Raw genomic sequence first — 22,037 nt, 5'->3', positions numbered from 1 at the left:
GGCTTTGTCATTATTCGCCAGTGGAAGTCTATGTACTAGATTCTAGAAGACCTGGCCTTGTGAAGTTAACAGAGTTGATGCAACGTTCTCTCTAATAGGCTCTGGTGTGTGTTTACTATAGTGTCCCAAACCTCTTGTGTAGTTTGGTGCTGAGGTGTGTGTGTGTGTGTGTGTGTACTATAGTTTTAGTATGGTATAGTGGTATAGTATTACTATACACTATGGTATAGTGTATAGTGAATAGTGTAAACAACCTCTTGTGTAGTTTGGTGCTGAAGTGTGTGTGCGTGCGTGCGTGTGCGTGTATGCGTGCATGCGTGTGTGTGTGTGTGTGTGTGTGTGTGTGTAAACTACCTCTTGTGTAGTTTGGTGCTGAGGTGTGTGTGTGTGTGTGTGTGTGTGTGTGTGTGTGTGTGTGTGTGTGTGTGTGTGTGTGTGTGTGTGTGTGTGTGCGCATGCACTACCTCTTGTGTAGTTTGGTGCTGAGGTGTGTGTGTGTGTGTGTGTGTGTGTGTGTGTGTGCGTGCACTACCTCTTGTGTAGTTTGGTGCTGAGGTGTGTGTGTGTGTGTGTGTGTGTGTGTGTGTGCGTGTGAACTACCTCGTGTGTGTGTGTGTGTGTGTGTGCGCGTGTGAACTACCTCTTGTGTAGTTTGGTGCTGAGGTGTGTGTGTGTGTGTGTGTGTGTGTGTGTGTGTGTGTGTGTGTGAACTACCTCTTGTGTAGTTTGGTGCTGAGGTGTGTGTGTGTGTGTGTGTGTGTGTGTGTGTGTGTGTGCGTGTGAACTACCTCTTGTGTAGTTTGGTGCTGAGGTGTGTGTGTGTGTGTGCGTGTGAACTACCTCTTGTGTAGTTTGGTGCTGAGGTGTGTGTGTGTGTGTGTGTGTGTGTGTGTGTGTGTGTGTGTGTGTGTGTGTGCGTGTGAACTACCTCTTGTGTAGTTTGGTGCTGAGGTGTGTGTGTGTGTGTGTGTGCGTGTGAACTACCTCTTGTGTAGTTTGGTGCTGAGGTGTGTGTGTGTGTGTGTGTGCGTGTGCGTGTGAACTACCTCTTGTGTAGTTTGGTGCTGAGGTGTGTGTGTGTGTGTGTGTGCGTGTGCGTGTGAACTACCTCTTGTGTAGTTTGGTGCTGAGGTGTGTGTGTGTGCGTGTGCGTGTGAACTACCTCTTGTGTAGTTTGGTGCTGAGGTGTGTGTGTGTGTGTGTGTGCGTGTGCGTGTGAACTACCTCTTGTGTAGTTTGGTGCTGAGGTGTGTGTGTGTGTGTGTGTGTGCGTGTGCGTGTGAACTACCTCTTGTGTAGTTTGGTGCTGAGCTCATCCAGGATCTCAGAGGATTGTCGGTGATACTCCAACGCTGCATCGATCAACGCTGACAGCTGACTCACTTGCTCCACCTGCAGGATCATCCACACACGTCAATAGTAAATGTACGCATTGTACCTTTACCCACTCAGTGCAATTTGACCCATTTGGTGCCCTATGGCAGGATGTTTCTTTTTAACCCATTTGGCCTAACGTCGAAATTTAAAAAAAATCCTGAAACTTTTCTGAAAACCGTATGTTTCTGTATCAGTGGTGCTCAATATTTCATGTCAAGTCTGGCGCGATATTGTGAAATCCACGATTTCGACCACAGTCGAAAAATGATGATGATGAAGTGGGATAATATCTGGCTATAGGTGGTCATTGTGGGGATATAATTCACCTTCGGGGTGATTGACCACCTCCGCTTCTCCTCTGTGGTTAAACTATTTACAGCCTAAACAAGGAAAGATGAATCATAAGTGACCGTCTGTCGGGACGGATACGAGTCATACGTCATCATCAGTTTGTGAGTGAACACATTATGCCTCCATCCATAAACACATATAGACCAAAACAGATCTACATTGAATAAGAACTGTCCTTTACAACAGCCTGGCACTGTATGCTACTCTATGAGTGCACGCCGTCTATTGCAGTGGTTCCCAAAGTGGGGTCCCGGGGACCCCCAGGGGTCCTTGAGGGAGTTCCAGGGGGTACCCAGCTAAATGATAATTTAGCTGGGAAAATAATTAGGAACTCTGAGAGTGTACAAATGGAACCAAATGGACCCGTTAGTGTCCATTTGGTTACATTTGTACACTCTCAGAGTTAAATGAACTTTGATTTTACAATATACATCGGGGTCCTTGAAATTAAACGTTAAACAATGTTAAACTCACTTTGCCACTGGAGTTGCCATTCACTTTATGCATGCATGTGCACACCCTCTATAAAAGTGTTGTACCCTGCCCTTTTCCCCCCGTCTTTCTAATGATCTGTTCGGCCCAAAAAAACGTTTATTGTTTAAACTAGACTTTCAAGAGACTATGACTAAAACTTCAATCTAAATTTGCTGTCTAAATCAACACTGGTCTGAATGTATGTTGTACAGTCTTGGCACAGTGGTTAATCAACCTCCGTCTAGGGCATCGCACGTAATTAATTAATAGGACGGAGACCTCCGTCTGGGGCCCTTAAAATGTTAACAACAGTAACCATAGTTGAAAACATGTCAACTCACATCATTCTCCAGGAAGTGGAACATGCTCCTCTCTGCCAGGTCTTTGCTCTCCTCAAACTTCTCCACTGCCTGACGGATCTCCTCCTCGGGGACTTTCCCCTGCCGCCTCTTCTTATAGTCGAAGTCTAACCGACGGCCCTCCAGCTTCTTCAGGTGGTGCTGCAGAGAGAGGGAAGAGAAGAAGACAAAACAAATGTGTTCATTCATTGACAGTTGATAGACATTCATTCATATATTGATTATTCATAGGCTGTACTGAAGGTAAGTAGTAAGTATAGCCTTGCCGAGCCATGAGGCCTATAGGCCAGGAGCCTATCTCCTGTTCATGTAGCGTGAGGCAGCTTTGATGTACAAGTACACCCCCTGGACATGACACTAGTATGTTTTAGGGACTTATATCCAACCCTTGATGCTGAGTGCCAAGCACTGGGTCCCATTTTACAGTCTTTGGTATGACCCGGCCGGGGATCGAACCCCCGACCTCCCAGTCTCAGGGCGAACACTTAAACCACAAGGCCACCGAGCTGGTTACTGGGACTGTACTTAGCTGGTACTGTAGTGTAATGTGTACACGTAAACTTAATTTACAAATGTTGAAATTTTACAACTGTGGGTCTTAAACACATATATAATCAAATTAGAACAATGAAATAAAAAGAGGCAACAATGGAATAGAAATCGCTAGCAAAACAATATTCCTAGTTTAGTCCGTGACATACAAGCGATAAGCGACCCATTAACACATTAAAAAACATAAAAAATACAATCAAAAAGCACACCTGTGTGATGTGACGGGCGCTCTTATCATCATACATGGGAATTAGAACTTTGTGTTAGGACAAAATAGCTGATTTGCTCCTTTACATATGACGTAAATTCTCCATTCATTGTCAATGGCATTTTATGTTTGTGCTAGGACAAAATTCTACACCAATAGCTGAATATAGGAGGGGCTAATACATTATCATCTTATATGACTTGTCAGGTTGTCGTACCGTGATCTCCTTGAGGTCCTTGTCTTGCAGGGTCTGCAGAGGGTCAATGAAGTTCTGTTTGACGCTGATGTCCAGCGAGTCCTTCACGTCGCCCATGTGCCTCATGGCCTCGCCCATATCCACTAGGGCGCCACCTAGTGGGAAAGAGAAGAGAGCGCCGAGCACACAGCTCAGTCAGCGCTCACCATTTCCCCTGGGCTACAGTATAATGTGAACGGTGGTTCTCAACCTTTCCTCGGCTGCGATCCCTCCAAAAATAATCATATTTGAACTGAGGACCCCCACATCATATGAGGACCCCCCTGGGGGTCCCGAGCTACAAGTTGAGAACCAGTGCTATAGAAGACACCGTTCACGTTTTAATAGTGAACATTTCAGTTTGGCATTAGATTGACGAGTAAGAAAAAAAGTAAGAAAAAAACATTTTTCAGAAAAGCCCATGTTTCTGTCAGTGGTGCTCAACCTTTTTCATGTCAAGGACTAGCCTGGTTAATAAACCAGACCGAATCCCGCAGTCCGTGCGATATTAGTCTGGTTTATTAACCAGGCTAGTCAAGGACCCCCCATGATTATCTCTATTGGGCCACGGACCCCCATCTCAAAATATGTAGTTCCAGGGACCCCCCAGAAGCAAATATTTTAGTTAAAAATGTTCACTCTGAAATATATATTGAAAGATTTGCGCCACATTAAAAAAATACATTTAAAAAATAGCAGACCTACAAGCTCATAGCGCGCCACTCGGTGGCGCGCTATGAGCTTGTAGATCTGCTATTTTTCAATAGCTAAAGTAGAACAGAATGCTTCAAACACCAAAAAGGGTTCCCGCCCAAAATGGGTTAAGAGAAGACAGTTGCTGAATGCTGACCAGTAGAGTATTTGTTGTGTAGTGTTGTACGTCTGTATTTGATGGAAAACGGACTAGGACTGGTACGATACATGGGGAGTATGAAGATGAGTAGCCTGTCTAGTGTTGTATTTGTGTACTTGAGAATGTGTTACTTTGAATTAATGTTCATGTTAATGTTGATGTTATGTCATCTGTCCACTAGGTGTCATAGTCGAGCTACAACTGCAGAGCTTAGTGAGCCAATCTGCATCAAGATGTCACTAGCTAGTGTTAAACAGATACTATTGTGTTTATTTTATCATGTTATGTGTTGGGCCTGAGAGGCTAAATCTCATGGTGGTTCGTGGCTTGAACCACTGACTTAAACCATATACAGAATACAGATACAGTATATTTAAACAGTACTAGGTCCCCTCCCTCCTTTTTTTTTTACTCTACTAGAGTCTACACCAAATTCCTTTGGGCAAAAATATATAATCTACCAGCTCGTAGATCTGCTATTTTCACCTAACGTTTGCCCTGGAAGAATAGGGATGATATTTGGTTATTATTCAACTTTGACAGTAACAATTCCTTCCATAAACACAATTAACAACCCCTAAACATCATCACACTGCACTATGAATTATGTGAAGAGGGTGGTGTTGTGGGTGTGGTACTGTATGTGAGAGGGTTTGACCCATCTCAAACCCATCTCCGCATTTGACCCATCTCTTGGAGCGGTGAGCCGCAGCCAAGGAGCGGTGAGACGCAGCGTGTGCCACGCTCGGGAATCATTTGATTAATTGATTTCACCCCCCAATCCAACCCATTGATGCTGAGTGCCAAGAAGGGAGGCATCGGGTCCCATTTTTACAGTCTTTGGTATGACCCGACCTCCCAGTTTCAGGGTGGGCACTCTAACCACAAGACCATTGTCTGGTGAGAGAGTGGTGTTGTGGGTGGTTACCGAAGGCCGAGTCCTCTCCCAGCTCGTGGCCGTAGCGCAGCATGCAGTCCCCCAGGAGGCCTTCTGGCTGGGGGTAGCCCGTGGTCTTCACCTGCCCTCGCATCTTAGACACCGTGTTCAGCATGCCCAGCCTGGCTCTGGAGGCTGTGAGATCCAAAACACAACAATAACGAGTAAGACGCCTGAGGGCGAGGTCGTGCACGCATCCGCCTGGGTGACAGCAGACTGCTGGGCGAGTGCTGGCTCGATCAACATATTGTTAGGGTTCGGGTCTGATGAGTCGAACTCTAGTTTTCGCTGGCTGCCGGGCGTGAACGCACGAATCAAAGCAGGCCGTCTAGAGTTTAAATGGACAGGTATCAGTCAAAAGGGAGACATCGAAGAGGAAGGATGGGTGGGGGAGGATCAACATTATGGAATGTAGGAACAGGTCAGCTCCATATATGGAGATCTAAGGGTGAGATGTAGAGATGCTGGCCAATATTGATGACGTCAGGGGTCTCCATATGTGGGCTTAATATTGATGACATCACGTGATGTCACGAGGCATGACCAACTGACGGGAAATGTGACCAACTGACGGAAAATGCACGATTTCATAATAATAGGGTAACATCTTAGACACTGTGCTTAGTATGCCCAGATGCATTTGTAAATTTAGGAATTTACTTGTGACCTAAAACAATGGCCTAAACAATGGCTTACACTACAGTATTTACCTGTATAGATATTGCACCTCCCCCCCCCCTCCCCCCCCCCCCCCCCACACACACACACACACACACACACACACACACACACACACACACACACACACACACACACGCCATGTACTGTAGAAAAAGCCAATTCAACAAAAAAACTTGCAGAATAGCTTGCTGACAAAACATGCCAAAACTATTGCACAATCGTAGAAGAGAATAGCACTAGAAACAGTCAATTTACATTTATTTTGCAAGGTTGTGAAAAAGACCAAGAATGGTGGTCCCTTATTGGCCAAGGGTTCCCACCAACAAACATATGCCGATTTACTCAGACACATATGACGTAAATTCTCTGTTCATTGTCAATGGCATTTTTAATGTTTGTTCAAACAACACAAACAGTGAAGCTGTATATAGGAGGGGCTGGCACCCCTCAAAAAGAAAAGTCTCACAGGATCTATGATGATGTGCAGGAGTGACTTACCTGGGTTAGGCTGGAGGTATTCTGTTGTTTTGGACAGGAGTTCAAACACCGACTTGTTGGTCACCTCAATTTTCTGGCATGAAAACAGGGACAAGACAAGTCAGGAAACACAGTGGCACTGCCGTGTTGATTTTGACAGGACATTTTGATTTAGTTTCAGTCATAGTCTATTGAATAAAACACCATTTAGTTTTAGTCATATTTTAAAAGGCCTGATTTATATACTCAGCTGTGTGCTGACAGCATATCTAAGCTTGTGACACATTGATTGTAGATGGGACATTTTGAGAGTGACACCTGCACACAACCAAACATAAGATGACTTGTCTTTTAGTTCTCCTCTCCACTAGTCCCTCTCTCCCTGCACCTTTTACTCTAGTTTTTATTTGTTGACGAAATTGTCAGTATATTTAGTCACCATGAAGTTCGTTTTTATTTCGTTTTTGTCAGTGAAAAAAAAAGCTAGTCGACAAACATTGTTTTGTCATACATTTAACGACACACTTCACACTGTGGGCTGTGGCCCTGCCATTGTCAGTGTTTAAATACCACATGATGTTTTCACACTCATCATTCTTCCCCTGAACAAGGAATATGAAAATACCAGACTCTCTTGGGAATGCGTTTGTCTCTGGCTAGAACTAAATATATAAGACCTTATGTTTGTCCCTAGTTGGAACTAAAAAGCTTTGCCACATATCTAAAAAGAACATGCCTGTGAGAATTGAGAGGTGCAGTGTGTGTGTGTGTGTGTGTGTGTGTGTGTGTGTGTGTGTGTGTGTGTGTGTGTGTGTGTGTGTGTGTGTGTGCACTGCAGTGGTCAATGGGTGAGTGCTTACTTAGTGTGAATGGCCCAGCATCTGCAGGGGTCAATAGGTCGTATAAGTGGTCAATAGGTCCTAGTTCTAAATGGACAGACAGACAGACAGACGGACACAGGGACACACACAGCCATTCAAAGGAGCGGTGTGCACCGCTCAAAGACATCTCACCCTCTCCATCTCCAAGAAGTCTTCATCCTGCTTGGTCCCTTCAGTCCCACTGATCTTCTCACTCCACATCTGGACAACAGAGGGAGGGGGGGGGGGATCTTAGAGCACCGCTTCACAACATTTTCGTTATTCAGGGCCCACTTGAAAACTTCTAATCGTTCGTGGCCCACTTAAAGTAGCTATAATATGTCACATTTTTAATGGTATTCAGACAGCCAGCAATGAGTAAAAAAACGCTCCCCATAAAAATCTCATCCCCCACGACACGTGTTCATGGAACCCTTAAAGGCAGTCTGCAAAACAACCGTTAGTCCAAAAGGCAAAACCACTGACTGCTTGTAAAAGTGTGTCAAACAAGGCCATTCTTTGATAGCTTTAACAAGGATTAAGATTCTTCTATGCATGCATACTATAACATTTTAAGAAACTTAGTTCTAAGAAACTAAGAAACTAGTCCAGCTGCTCCATGGAACTAACGACTAGACCAGGGGTTCTCAATATTTTTGGCTTGGGTGACCCCCGGAAATGCTTTGGCCATGCGCCCCCCCCCCCCCCCCCCCCCCCCCCCCCCCCCCACACACACACACCCCCAATCCAAACTGACTGCAAAAATAACCTTAAAGGACCACTTCAGCACTTTTCAACCTATCTTCATATAATAGGTCCTCACTAATAATCATGATAAAATGGCACGATTTTTTTCTACTCAGTCTGTGTCTCATAGGAGGGCTGTGGGCAGTTTAGAAACCGTCTCCCAGTGACACTTCTTGTAAATGAACTGATGCAGGTGTTTAACAATAATGTAACTCTTGAGATCTATAAGGGTCCATTTGGTTACCAACTCTCCATCATTTAGCATGGGGACCACCTGGAACCGCCTCAAGGACCACTGGTGGTCCCCGGACCACTGGCTGAAAACCCCTGCATTAGAAAATAAGAAGTGGCCATCGGCAAGTATTGTGGTATGATTATGTAATCAACACTGGCTTGTGTGTACAGTACAGTGTAATAAAGTCTAACAGGAAACACATTGAACCATGCAATCGTAATACGATTACAGTAGGAACTATAAAAGGCCGCGGAACGGAGGAAATGACGGTAGCCGTTACCTTTCCTCAACACAATGACAAGGAAATGTCAAGGAAGCAACGTGGCCTTGCCCCCCCTGGCTTGTAGTATGTAGTATGGGAGTCTTGCCAAGGATACATATCATTATCTACAAACTCTTACCAACTCATCCTGTAACACTGTACAGATCAGTATTCATTTGGCAACTAATGACTTATTATGCTCAATCCACGAGGAGATAACAAATCGGCAGCTTTTAGGGAAATTCTTTGCTGAGAATAAACAAAGACATGCGCGCACGCCGCACGCGCGCACCAGGAATTAGAAGACGTTTTTAGGTCTAAATGTCTAAATAACTAAATTAATAAAATAACAGAAATATATAGACAACATCTTTGGTTTAATTTAGACTGGTCACATTTGTCAACAGAACATATGAGGACTGCAGCAAATGGTGCATGACGCTACATGAGACTACATGAGACTGGCAGGTCTACACAATAATGACTGTGAGTCAACCGTCTTCACAAAATACGTGTTTGTATTACACAATAGCCTACCTTATGAACGTGTTAAGTCTTGCACCTGACAAAGTAACTCCATGATATAAAAAGTCAAGAGAAACCAATTATGAATTTAAAAAAAATGACACTAAAAGTAAGCATTTTTAATCAAAACTATAACAAACCCTCATGAATCTGCATTAAACTAAACATAATTGATAGATAAAACTGAGGAAAAACTAACCACACACACACACACACACACAGATTCCTAAACAATCAACACAACATGTAACATGTTGCGACGCATTGAGAGCTTGGTTTTTCCGCCGTGCAACATGCCTCCAAAGGACACATGATGCTGGCTTCTATGGAATCCAAGAGACTGAAATCAGTCGTGGCGACTGAAAACTTGAATGCATAAATACAACAAAACTATAATAATCTTGGCAGTGACACGAGATTAAATATAGAGTACATAGTGTTGGGAGCTGGGAGGTGACAGCAATCACGGCAATCACACCAGAATAGAAGCATGATTTTTACACCATCAAAGTCTGGTGTTATCAGCATTGTGTTATCCACAAAGGATATTTCATTAGCCATGCTATAGCGCAAGTGGCTGGCTTGGAATACATTAACTAATAGAGGTAAGTTATAAAGCTATAATTTCCTTTTGTATCTAGTATACTATAGGGATGTCCGATAGTATCGGCCTCCCGATATTATTGGCAGATAATTGCACAAGAAAGTAATAGTCCTGTATTGTAGCTTTAGCAATAATTGTCTTTGTGTCATCAACATAGCTCTGGTCCAAAGCCCTAAGGACTTCTTCTCCTTTAAGCCCAAACCAGACCAATTGTTCGAGACCCAACAAAACATTTTAGTATTCATCCCAGTGGTGTGATATGTCCTGTTGCGAGTAGACCCATGCAGACGCAAGTCGACCCAATTGATTAATTTGGTTCCATCCAATGGTTCTTTGAGACAGTTCAGCTCAGATTGACCATAAACCATTTGGCGTATGGCGGTGTGGCTCTGCTCATGTGATAGCAGTCTCTGGGACCCCCAATTTATGTGACCCTAACAGGTCCATTTGGTTCCATTTGTACATTCTCAGAGTTACAGACCCCAAAGGGTCCATTTGGTTCCTAACTATAATTTAGCTGGGGACCCCCTGGAACTCCCTCAAGGACCCCTGGGGGTCCCCGGACCCCACTTTGGGAACCACTGATTTAAAACAGAAGTCTGGATGTGGATTCCACTGGACTATGACGTCAGCATCAGAGGCACTCTCTGAAGATGATAGATAATGTTTAAATTAATGTGTCACTACTACAGTAGCTTGCGTCATGAACAGTGGATTAGTGGACTGGTCTCTTCCCTGAAATAGACCTCTGAGTCATCAGCTGTAGCCTGTCGTCCATTCATTTCAGACGTTCCTATATCAGTTACAGTAATTCACTCAGAAGAAGAGGTCAGAAGTGAACTATAGCGTTATTTTCAACTCACATAAAAAAAGCAATGCATGCGTACATGTACGTGAGAGAGGTCTACTGAGATGCTGAAAATAACCACTGGTGTAAAGTAAATGTACTCAAGTACTGTACTTAACTATAATATTGAGGTATTGGTACTTTACTTGAGTATTTCCAACACTGTTACTTCTACTTTACTACATCTCAGAGCCAACTTTTTTCTTTAACTTTTACTCCACTACAATAATTTGAAAACATTAGTTACTATAGTTACTTTGGAGATTTTAATATAATTAGAAAACATGCATTAACCACTTCAGCCATTATACATTTCAGCCATTTGAAAGTACCAGATCTATAAAGCTCACATTGCGTCGCATTGTGTATACGTGTATTTTCACATGGTTTAATACAACATTTTGGACTACAAGCTGTTGTATGGCTTTCGGCTGTGTTTCGACTGCCCCCCTCCCCCTCACACAACACAAATGTTGTGTCAAACCATGTGACTCCCATTGGAAATGCATTGGGGCAAGATGTATCACACCCTTTGTATACAACAAGCATACTTCATTCTGTTTTGCGAAGGTGTGAGTGAGGCCTAGGTCATCTACATAATTGATACTTTTACTTAAGTACAACATTTGAGTACTCTTTTCCACCACTGAAGATAACTGGGGTTGTGTTCCGCTATCTAGCAATCATTCATCGTTACATGTTGGGGTCTGTTTGTTATGGAGATAACAGGGTTAGTGTGGAGGAAATGCAAATGTATGTCTCTTTACTGTTCCAGTCATTATTATACTGTGTAGATCAGTGCTTTTCCACCGGTGGTCCCTGAGGGGGTTCCAGGTGGTCCCCAGCGAAATGACAGAGAGTTGGTAACCAAATGGACCCTTACACTTACACATCTTTAACTCTCGAGAGCGTAAAATGAAACCAAAATGGGCCCATAAGAGTCCATTTGGTTTAATTTTACAATCTCAAGAGTTAAATCATTGTTAAACATCTGCATTACTTAATTTACAACAGTAAATATTCTAAGCCTTGGGTCTGAGAGGCTATAATGTCATCAAGAATGGTCCGTGGCTCAAATGCAGAATAGATAATGGACCTTGATGTGGAAAAAGGTACTTTTTCACAGATTTAAAAAAAAAATGAGAAAAAACTGAAAACAAAGATGAGTAAAACTAAGTATTGCCAATTCCACCAACAAATACAAACTAGACTATAAAGGGAGGGACTAGTGTAGAAGAGTTCCAATTAACCCATTTATACCTGAGGTCCGATTCCTCAAAATGTCTAAATCATGACAGTTTTTGGAAAAACCTATGTTTCTATGTCAGTGGTTCTCAAGCTATTTCATGTCAACGACCCCAGAAATGAGGAAATTGACCGCCGACCCCCATCTGAAAACACGTAGTTGTTTTTTTGTGGCTTTCGCCTTTATTTTATATTTTTTTATGGAGGGATAGAAAGTAGGGTGACAGGAAATGGGGAGAGAGATGGGGGAAGACATGCAGTAAAGTCCGTCAGGATCGGGAGTCGAACCCGCGGCACACTGCCAGACTGGATTACCAGCCAAGGTGCCTGGACTGCTGAGCCACGGCCCAGGCCAGAAGCAAAGATTTGACTCTGAAAAATATTATATTCAAAGACTTTAAAAAAATAGCAGATCTACAAGCTCGTTAAAGTATAACATAATTTAGCCTAGCTAAAGTATAACATAATGATTAAAACACCAAAAGGGGTTCCCACCCTGAATGGGTTAAGATTTTAAACGAGACAACGGGGGCTCCGAATAATGGATTGTTAGAATAACCGTCTTTTTTAAGATAAAAATCGATTAAAACATAATTATACTTATCTATATCTATTCTCTAGTGATTCCACAGCGTCTCTGCTTCACAACAATATGTCGACCACATCGCTGGAACAAAAAGAAGTGACCCTTCTCATCAGCACGGGAGAGCTCAGGTTCAGCCGTTTTAGCTGAAACTCTGTATTTAGCCACACAATACATTCTTGTGTTCACAAGATTCTCTCAATGGGCCAAAAGCATGTAACTGCATAGTGTTACTGTGTAAGGTAAAACCCAATAACTCATATTATAGCATGTTGGAACTTGAATCATCCAATTGTGCACCAATTTAATTGTAGTGGACATTTAAGACAATGTGTGTCCGCATTGGTGAGAAGTTGAAGCGTGTTGTCTGGGGGATGCATCATCACCTGGCTCCAACACAACAAATCGTCACGGCAATGACATGACACTCAGCAACTACTGACTCAATAGGACCAGCAGCCTTATTACTGGAGTCACTGACGCAATAGGACTCAATAGGACCAGCAGCCTTATTACTGGAGTCACTGACGCAATAGGACCAGCAGCCTTATTACTGGACTCACTGACTCAATAGGACCAGCAGCCTTATTACTGGAGTCACTGACGCAATAGGACTCAATAGGACCAGCAGCCTTATTACTGGAGTCACTGACGCAATAGGACTCAATAGGACCAGCAGCCTTATTACTGGACTCACTGACTCAATAGGACCAGCAGCCTAATTACTGGACTCACTGACTCAATAGGACCAGCAGCCTTATTACTGGAGTCACTCACTCAATAGGACCAGCAGCCTTATTACTGGACTCACTGACTCAATAGGACCAGCAGCCTTATTACTGGAGTCACTAACTCAATAGGACCAGCAGCCTTATTACTGGAGTCACTCACTCAATAGGACCAGCAGCCTTATTACTGGACTCACTGACTCAATAGGACCAGCAGCCTTATTACTGGAGTCACTAACTCAATAGGACCAGCAGCCTTATTACTGGAGTCACTCACTCAATAGGACCAGCAGCCTTATTACTGGACTCACTGACTCAATAGGACCAGCAGCCTTATTACTGGAGTCACTAACTCAATAGGACCAGCAGCCTTATTACTGGAGTCACTAACTCAATAGGACCAGCAGCCTTATTACTGGAGTCACTAACTCAATAGGACCAGCAGCCTTATTACTGGAGTCACTGACTCAATAGGACTCAATAGGACCAGCAGCCTTATTACTGGAGTCACTGACTCAATAGGACTCAATAGGACCAGCAGCCCACCAGCCTGGCCTTATGTAAGCACTGAGACTGGATGGACAACACAATCTGGCACAGACAAAGGATGATGGGGTGGTCAGGAAGCAGCAGTGACTCTCTCTGTATCCGCATGCGTGCTTGCATGCATGCGTGCAGTGTAAACTAGAAAGGGATCCTGAACTGGCACAATCCACTGCCAGACTGGAGGGTGCAGAAGGTTAGTTCAGGAAGAAACCAAAACACAACTCAATTACAAAACAAAGTGTGCACACACTGGCTTACAGGGAGGCCTGTCACAATTGATACATTGTATAATAAGTATTTGAGATAATCTCAAGTAATTTTTCGCATAATCATCATGATTGTTTCCATGTTGAAAAAGTGTTTTAATAAAAAAATTAATATGTTCCAATGTTCAATGGCAAAAAACACAATTCAATCGTAAATCACAATTATTTGAGCGACGTCAACTTAAATATTGTGTAATATATTTATTGGTGACAGCCCTGCTTAGAGGGCCACAGCTCGTAAGCCAGTGTGCTGCCGTTTATTAGGGAAGACAAGGCTTCTATTTTTACATCTTTAATTGACAACATATTTTATGTTGCTACATACAGTTATGTTACTGCTATGACACCTGAATCTTTACACAGGGATCAATAAAGGTCTACCTGTGCTGTCATAAAACATCTTCCTTCGTGTGTTGGGTTAGTTTGAACCCTGTACCTCGAAAAATAAAAGTCTAAGGAGCACTATTTCAAAGATTAGATTGTTGGCCCTCTGTCACCGTTAACATACAGTTGTGCAAACTTTCCCTGCAAATGCCATTCTCTGCCAGCCCCAAATCAGAGTGGCAGGGCGTCCTAGAGATCAGTGTGTGTGTGTGTGTGTGTGTGTGTGTGTGTGTGTGTGTTGCCCCAATCCTGGGAACAGAACCCAGCCTTTGTTCTCACTACTCAGCTCTCTGCTACGAGTGTTATGCCACTCGGAGTCTGTGCCATTCAACCAATTTTTTCACCCAGTGTCAATTACCTAATGTAATCCTGGGCGCTACACTTCCTCTGCCAACCATGCTTCCTTATATGCATGAGGAGTCCAAGCTGCTTCTTTTCACCTGACAGTGGGGAGTTTATCCAGCCGGATGTAGTACGTGGAAGGAACACGTTATTCCAACCAGTTCCTTTCCCCTCCATCAGGTGCCCCGGTTGGCCAGAAGGGAGGTAGGTTAGAGACCAGGATTACTGCTATGTATTTTGTGAGGGTACCTACCCTAGGGGACACGGGGAGAACATGCAAACTTCACACAGAAAGGCCCTTTCGCCACCCCTGCCTCGGTATGGGCACTGATGACACGGAGGAGAGAACACGCCCCCAAACCCTATGGACCTAGAACCTCACAGGAAGCCACGGGTTAGTTGTAACCTGCCACACATGTCGGGAGTCACAGATGTTTTTTTGTTTTTTTAATGCTTTCGCCTTTATTTTTTGAGCGGCGCTAGCCCCTCCTATATACAGGTTTAATGTTTGTTTTTAGTTCAATGTTTGTTTTAAAAATGCCATTGACAATGAAGGGAAAATGTACGTCATATTGTCCCTCATTACGTCATGTTGTCTCTTTATTGTTAATTGCATGTAATGTTTGTGTTGGCACCGTTTGTTTTACATCACCATTACATCACCTAATCAACATGAGTTAGACTTTAATATATTAGCGCTCCTCACTTCACACGGGTGTGATTTCTTATAGAGGGATAGACAGTAGGCTGACAGGAAATGGGGAGAGAGATCGGGGGATGACATGCAGTAAATCGGGAGTCGAACCCGCGGCACACTGCCAGGCTGGATTACCAGCCAAGGTGCCTGGACGGCTGAGCCACAAACCATGGCCGTCACGGGTGAGTTTTAACCCGGCCATATAGGTTAGTTGTAATTAACCTGCCATGCACGTCTGGAGCCACACCTTAGTTGTAACCTGCCATAGATTAGTTTTAACCGGCCACGCATGTCGGGAGCGACGGTGCATCGGACCAATGCCTGTCGGACTGTTAGTACCAACGTTCAGGATCTACCATATGGGCACTTTGGGCACGTGCCCAGGGGCCCTTGGACAGATTATTTTTTAGCTCCACAGAATTTTCCCTTGCTAATCCAAATTAAACTAGAAAAAGTGCCCTTCTGGGCACAGGTCTCCACCAGGATAGGAATGTAGGACATTGCAGCTTGCCTTCATCTGGTGGTTGGATAAAAGGGCAACAAAAGTAAACTAGAGAGACTGTGTACCAATTTGCGTGATGTTTGGACAAAATCTGTAGGTGTACTGTGCAAAAACTTGTTTCGCACAAAGCGGCCTCCTGGTGGCGCTATAACAGGCCGTTCTGGAAAGTTTGGGGCAGAGGTTCATCGTTGGCATCCAGGGAGTGTGTGTGCAAAATGTGGCATCGACCGGGTTAACGGTGGCCGAGATTAGCTGCTCACGGGGACACACACACACACACACACACACACACGGACGGACGGACGGACGGACGGAGTGCAAAACATACTCTCCCCCCATGCCTTCGGCCTGGTGGAGACAATAAATGGTGTCTAAAAAGATTATTGTTTTATTGTTGGTGAGAAGGCAGCTGAAAAGTGCAATTGTGTGTAAAGCAGCAACAATGCACTAGATTGGCTGTTGTTCAAGGTGGGTGGGCCCACTGGGCTGTGTGAGGTCAGGTGATTGGCTGTTGTTCAAGGTGGGTGGGCAGGTGGAGAGGTGATTCTGTAGGCGACCTGGAATAGGCCAATATAATGGCATAAAACCGCCCCCAAAACAAATTGGTGGAGAGGTGATTCTGGTGGAATAAAAGACGTACGTCCGCCAACCAGCATTGCTTTGTTTTCATGCTGCATGCATAGCGTGTCAGGTGGTAACAAGAAGACTCGCCCCGTTTCTGTTTTCCTCCCAGAATTTTCCCCAATGTGAGGGGTGGGAGAGGCTGGACAGCAGACGGCTGGACTTTGAATTTCTCTAACTATAAACTTTCATGACAGCAGACAGCCTAAGTACAAATATAATTTATGAAAAGCTACTACAGTGAAGTCTGTTCACAGAAGTTGTTGTAGGATATGTGGGGATTATCTGACGAGGTACCATTTGAGTGTGCAAAACCTTATACTAAATAATACTAAATTGTTTATAGGGTCAATATAAGTAAAATAATATAGCCTTTCCACAGGAGTATCTTTTTATATTTTTCCAAAAAGAATACAAACAGCCAATAGCATATTACAAAGTTATCCCCCTCACTGGTGACAATTCCGGGAGGAAAAACGGGCAAGCACCGGGTCGAGTCTTCCGGTATTCTGTCATGTGGCTTGACAAAAAAAAGGTAAAAACACTGAAATACACTGGTGAATTGATTCTCTTACCCGTTTGCTTACTATGTGGGTCAAATAAAAACAATGTGTTTGTTACTGCCTGGCTGTCACCGAGAATAGGCCAATATAATGGAATAAAACCGCCCCAAAACTATTTTGTGACGATTTACGCGCGCATGTGAAGGGGGGCCCTTCGAGCTTCAGTGTCCAGGGGGCCTCAGAGGTGTTAATCCGGCCCTGCCAACGTTATGCACCCGGTCTGCCACTAGTGTCGTCCAGGAACAGCAGAGTGGGGGAGAGTCTTCTGTCAGCGGGTGAAACACATTAGTGTTAGACCGCAAGTCACTTCCTTCCTGCATTAATGATTTATTTTTAGAGAGAGAGACTTTCCCAGATGACATCATGGTGGCACGTTGTTGTTCACAAATTAACATGTACAAGATAAGGTTAAGATGTCAAGATAACGGAGAGAGTGAAAGGAGGAGGGAGCATACCGTATGATCGAGACATGGAAACGAGGACAGGAAAAACAGCTCTGTGTGGAACGCGACATGCGACAGCGACATGCACCGTGGGTGGAGCGCGACATGCGACAGCGACATGCACCGTGGGTGAAAGTGACATGCGACAGCGACATGCACCGTGGGTGAAAGTGACATGCGACAGCGACATGCACCGTGGGTGGAACGCGACATGCGACAGCGACATGCACCGTGGGTGGAACGCGACATGCGACAGCGACATGCACCGTGGGTGGAGCGCGACATGCGACAGCGACATGCACCGTGGGTGGAACGCGACATGCACTGTGGGTGGAGCGTGACATGCGACAGACAGCGACATGCACTGTGGGTGGAGCGTGACATGCGACAGACAGCGACATGCACCGTGGGTGGAGCGCGACATGCGACAGCGACATGCACCGTGGGTGGAGCGCGACATGCGACAGCGACATGCACCGTGGGTGGAACGCGACATGCACTGTGGGTGGAGCGTGACATGCGACATGCACCGTGGGTGGAACGCGACATGCGACATGCACCGTGGGTGGAGCGCGACATGCGTCAGCGACATGCACCGTGGGTGGAGCGTGACATGCGACAGCAACATGCACCGTGGGTGGAGCGCGACATGCGACAGCGACATGCACCGTGGGTGAAAGTGACATGCGACAGCGACATGCACCGTGGGTGGAACGCGACATGCGACAGCGACATGCACCGTGGGTGGAACGCGACATGCACTGTGGGTGGAGCGTGACATGCGACAGACAGCGACATGCACTGTGGGTGGAGCGTGACATGCGACAGACAGCGACATGCACCGTGGGTGGAGCGCGACATGCGACAGCGACATGCACCGTGGGTGGAGCGCGACATGCGACAGCGACATGCACCGTGGGTGGAACGCGACATGCACTGTGGGTGGAGTCTGAAATGCGACATGCACCGTGGGTGGAACGCGACATGCGACAGTGACATGCACCGTGGGTGAAAGTGACATGCGACAGCGACATGCACCGTGGGTGAAAGTGACATGCGACAGCGACATGCACCGTGGGTGGAACGCGACATGCGACAGCGACATGCACCGTGGGTGGAACGCGACATGCACTGTGGGTGGAGCGTGACATGCGACAGCGACATGCACCGTGGGTGGAGCGCGACATGCGACAGCGACATGCACCGTGGGTGAAAGTGACATGCGACAGCGACATGCACCGTGGGTGGAACGCGACATGCGACAGCGACATGCACCGTGGGTGGAACGCGACATGCACTGTGGGTGGAGCGTGACATGCGACAGCGACATGCACCGTGGGTGGAGCGCGACATGCGACAGCGACATGCACCGTGGGTGAAAGTGACATGCGACAGCGACATGCACCGTGGGTGGAGCGTGACATGCGACAGCAACATGCACCGTGGGTGGAGTGGGATGTACTCAAGTTAAGTACTGTACTTAAGTACAATTTTGAAGTACCGATATTTGTACTTTAATGGAGTATTTCCAATTTCCAATAGTTATTTACTTCTACTCCACTACATCTCAGATCCAAATATTTTGATTATTATTACAAAACATACACAACCACTTCAGCCCTATATACATTTTTGGCCATTTGAAAATAGCAGATCTACAAGCTCACAATGCAACACATTGTGAGCTTGTAGATCTGCTATTTTCAAATGCATTTGTATACAGTTGAAAACTTAAAATCTAACATTCTGCATAATGAGTACTTTTTGATACCAATACATTTGTACTTTTTACTGAAGTACATTTAGAATTCTGGAACTTGTACTTGTAACAGAGCATTTCAATATTGCAGTATTGATAATTGATATCCCTTTTTTAAGGGATAGAAAGTAGGCTGACAGGAAACGGGAGAGAGATGGGGGGATGACATGCGGTAAGGGCCGTGTCGGGTCCGGGAGTCGAACCCGCGGCACACCGCGACTGGATCACCAGTCCGGTGCCCAGACCGTTACGCTACGGCCTGGGCCCCGTTGTGGTGTTTTAACTAAGCATTATGTTATATACTTTAGCTATTGAAAAATAGCAGATCTACAAGCTCGTAGCGCGCCACCGAGTGGCGCGCTACGAGCTTGTAGGTCTGCTATTTTTTTTAAATCCCACCCCTGCGGAGGACATCAGTAGCAGCAGCAGGTGACAGACAGCTGGAAAGAAGCAGCATAATGGCCGCCGTTAGCGCTGGTGCAGATGAACAAGGCTGCTGCAGCTGGTACCCTGCTCTTAATCCAGACTGAACACTTTATAGAGATGCAATTACCCAAAGCACTGAACTGAGAGGGAATCACTCTGAAACCGTCACTATCACCATGAAACCGTGAACGTGAACTGAGCGGGAGCGCCAGGACTATCATCTATGAAAGTGAAACACTGATCACACAGCGACTGACTCTCTGGGGATCGGAGATTGATGAGATGAGAGCACGTCACATTCAGGATTGCAGGCCTAGTTGCTTTGTTGCGTTTCTTTGAAGGTGTCAAAGTCACCGTCTGTTGGTGAGAAATATGGCCATGGTGTGCCGTCCTATTAAAATAAGTGTGTGAGAGTGTCTGTCAGCTATACAGTAGGTGGTGTATGTTGCTGTGATGAACACAGGCTTCCTGTAAGCCTGAACACACAATGCTTTTAGAGAACACGCACAGCTGGGGAGCAGAGGGGAGGCAGCACACGCTGCACAGGTTCCTTCCTCTCTGCAGCGCACAGACAAACATTTACGCACGTATACTGTAATCATAATACTGTACAGGCCACGACGACACACACCTCCAAAACACACAATGTCCACATGCCGTTGCCACCCCTCGGTTGATTTGTCGAAAGCTCAATAACAAAACGACAAAGACGGACCTCCTTCTTTATAGCTTTCAATTCAAAGGTGCCTTCACTTATGTAACATCATTTCAAGGACAGAGCATGTGTAATAGTAGAATTCATCCAACAGCCGTCCCCACAGCACACCTGTGTGCAATTTGCAACTGGACCTATAGTAGCTTGCCAAAAATTAATTACACCTCCCTCACTGCTTTTCTGATAATAATAATAATAATAATAATAATGAATTTTAATTATATTGCACTTTTCATTCACAAGGAATCTCAGAGTGCTACAAGGTTAAAAACATATGGTCTATCATAAAAGGTTAAAAACAGGGTTAACAAAAACCGTGCAAAGCGACAGTTCAGCACAAAAAGGCCTTCCGAAACAGGAAGGTTTTCAGGCCTGTTTTAAAACATTCCACAGTCTGCGGCACTCTCAGGTCCATGGGGAGGCTATTCCATAGACGTGGTGCTGCTGAGCAAAAGGCCCGGTCCCCCATGGTGCGCAGTTTGGTGTCAGGAACATGGAGTAGTAGTTTGTTTGCAGATCTGAGGGTGCGGGTGGAGGATGTTTTTGGAGGGGTGATTAGTTCCTGTAGGTAAGGAGGGGCGTGTCCGTTTATGCAGTTGAATGTTATCAGCAGAACCTTGTAGTCGATCCTGGCTGTAACGGGGAGCCAGTGCAGTGTGAAGAGGATGGGTGTGATATGGTCATGTTTGCGGACTCTCATTAGGACCCTGGCAGCGCTGTTCTGTATGTACTGCAGCTTCTGAAACTATACCTTCACCTTCACACAAAAACTGCTCATGACAAAACGTTCCACCATATAGAATCCAACCGGAAACCGCTTTTGGCGAAACGTTCCGTCATATATAAGCTTCAATAATATTATTGATATCAAACCAGATCGCTGATTTATTTTTATTTAATTTTTTGCTCTTTGCCTTTCCTTCTTCAGCAATCCTAGACTGGTTTCACGCATGCACAGTGCCGTTCACTTCTTGTAAACAGCCGGAACTAAAAAGCTGAATAACTCTAAATCTACGGAGCTCTCCATGGTTTTGACAAAACACAGATGTTCGGAGGTCTTTGCTGATTATCCGGTGATCCCGATTGGAACGTTGGCATTTTATAGAGCAAGGATGGCCTCATTTTAGCTCGCTAGAATTGGGATCCCCCAGGAGGAAGTCACTAACCCATTCTGAACGGGCACCCATTTTGGTGTCAGCATCATGTTATGCTTTAGCTATTGAAAAATAGCAGATCTACAAGCTCATATCGCGCTTGTAGGTCTGCCATTTTTGAAAAATCGAAGAACGACTGACATTTTTAGAATCTGATCTCAGGTCAGAATGGGTTCATCAGACCAGTGTGTGTCCAGTGGAAAACCTCGTATGAATCTGATCTCAGGTCAGAATGGGCTAATATTGCTCTGGAGAAGGACGTCTGGAACACTCTGGCAATTTGAAGATGGATGGATGGGTGGGTGGGTGGATGGGTGGATGGATGGATGGATGGATGGAGAATGTATAGTAGAATTCATCCAACAGCCGTCAAAAAGTGTATCTCCCCACACAGCCACACCACTTCAAAACCGCCATAAAAGAGCACCTGTGTGCAATTTGCAACTGGACCTATACTAGCTTGCCACAAATAAAGGACA

At 45.1% G+C, this 22,037-nt stretch overlaps 1 protein-coding gene across 2 annotated transcripts in view; it reads right to left on the bottom strand.

Moving 5' to 3' along the window:
* sh3gl3a (SH3-domain GRB2-like 3a) overlaps window positions 1–22,037 on the bottom strand; it is a 44,297-nt gene that overhangs the window by 7,414 nt on the left and 14,846 nt on the right. For both annotated transcript variants that reach the window (XM_083759483.1, XM_083759484.1), the window contains exons 2-7: window positions 7,518–7,586; window positions 6,526–6,598; window positions 5,338–5,481; window positions 3,539–3,672; window positions 2,544–2,702; window positions 1,289–1,392 (exon numbers count right to left, since the gene is read on the bottom strand). In XM_083759483.1, coding sequence (XP_083615609.1) covers window positions 1,289–1,392; window positions 2,544–2,702; window positions 3,539–3,672; window positions 5,338–5,481; window positions 6,526–6,598; window positions 7,518–7,586 — 683 coding nt within the window. The remainder of the gene's footprint in view (window positions 1–1,288; window positions 1,393–2,543; window positions 2,703–3,538; window positions 3,673–5,337; window positions 5,482–6,525; window positions 6,599–7,517; window positions 7,587–22,037) is intronic.

The sequence above is a fragment of the Protomyctophum parallelum genome, assembly GCF_964188405.1.
Source record: "Protomyctophum parallelum genome assembly, chromosome: 2".
NCBI lineage: Eukaryota > Metazoa > Chordata > Actinopteri > Myctophiformes > Myctophidae > Protomyctophum > Protomyctophum parallelum.
Note: the sequence above shows the minus strand (reverse complement) of the source record. Positions and strands in the feature narration are given on the sequence as shown.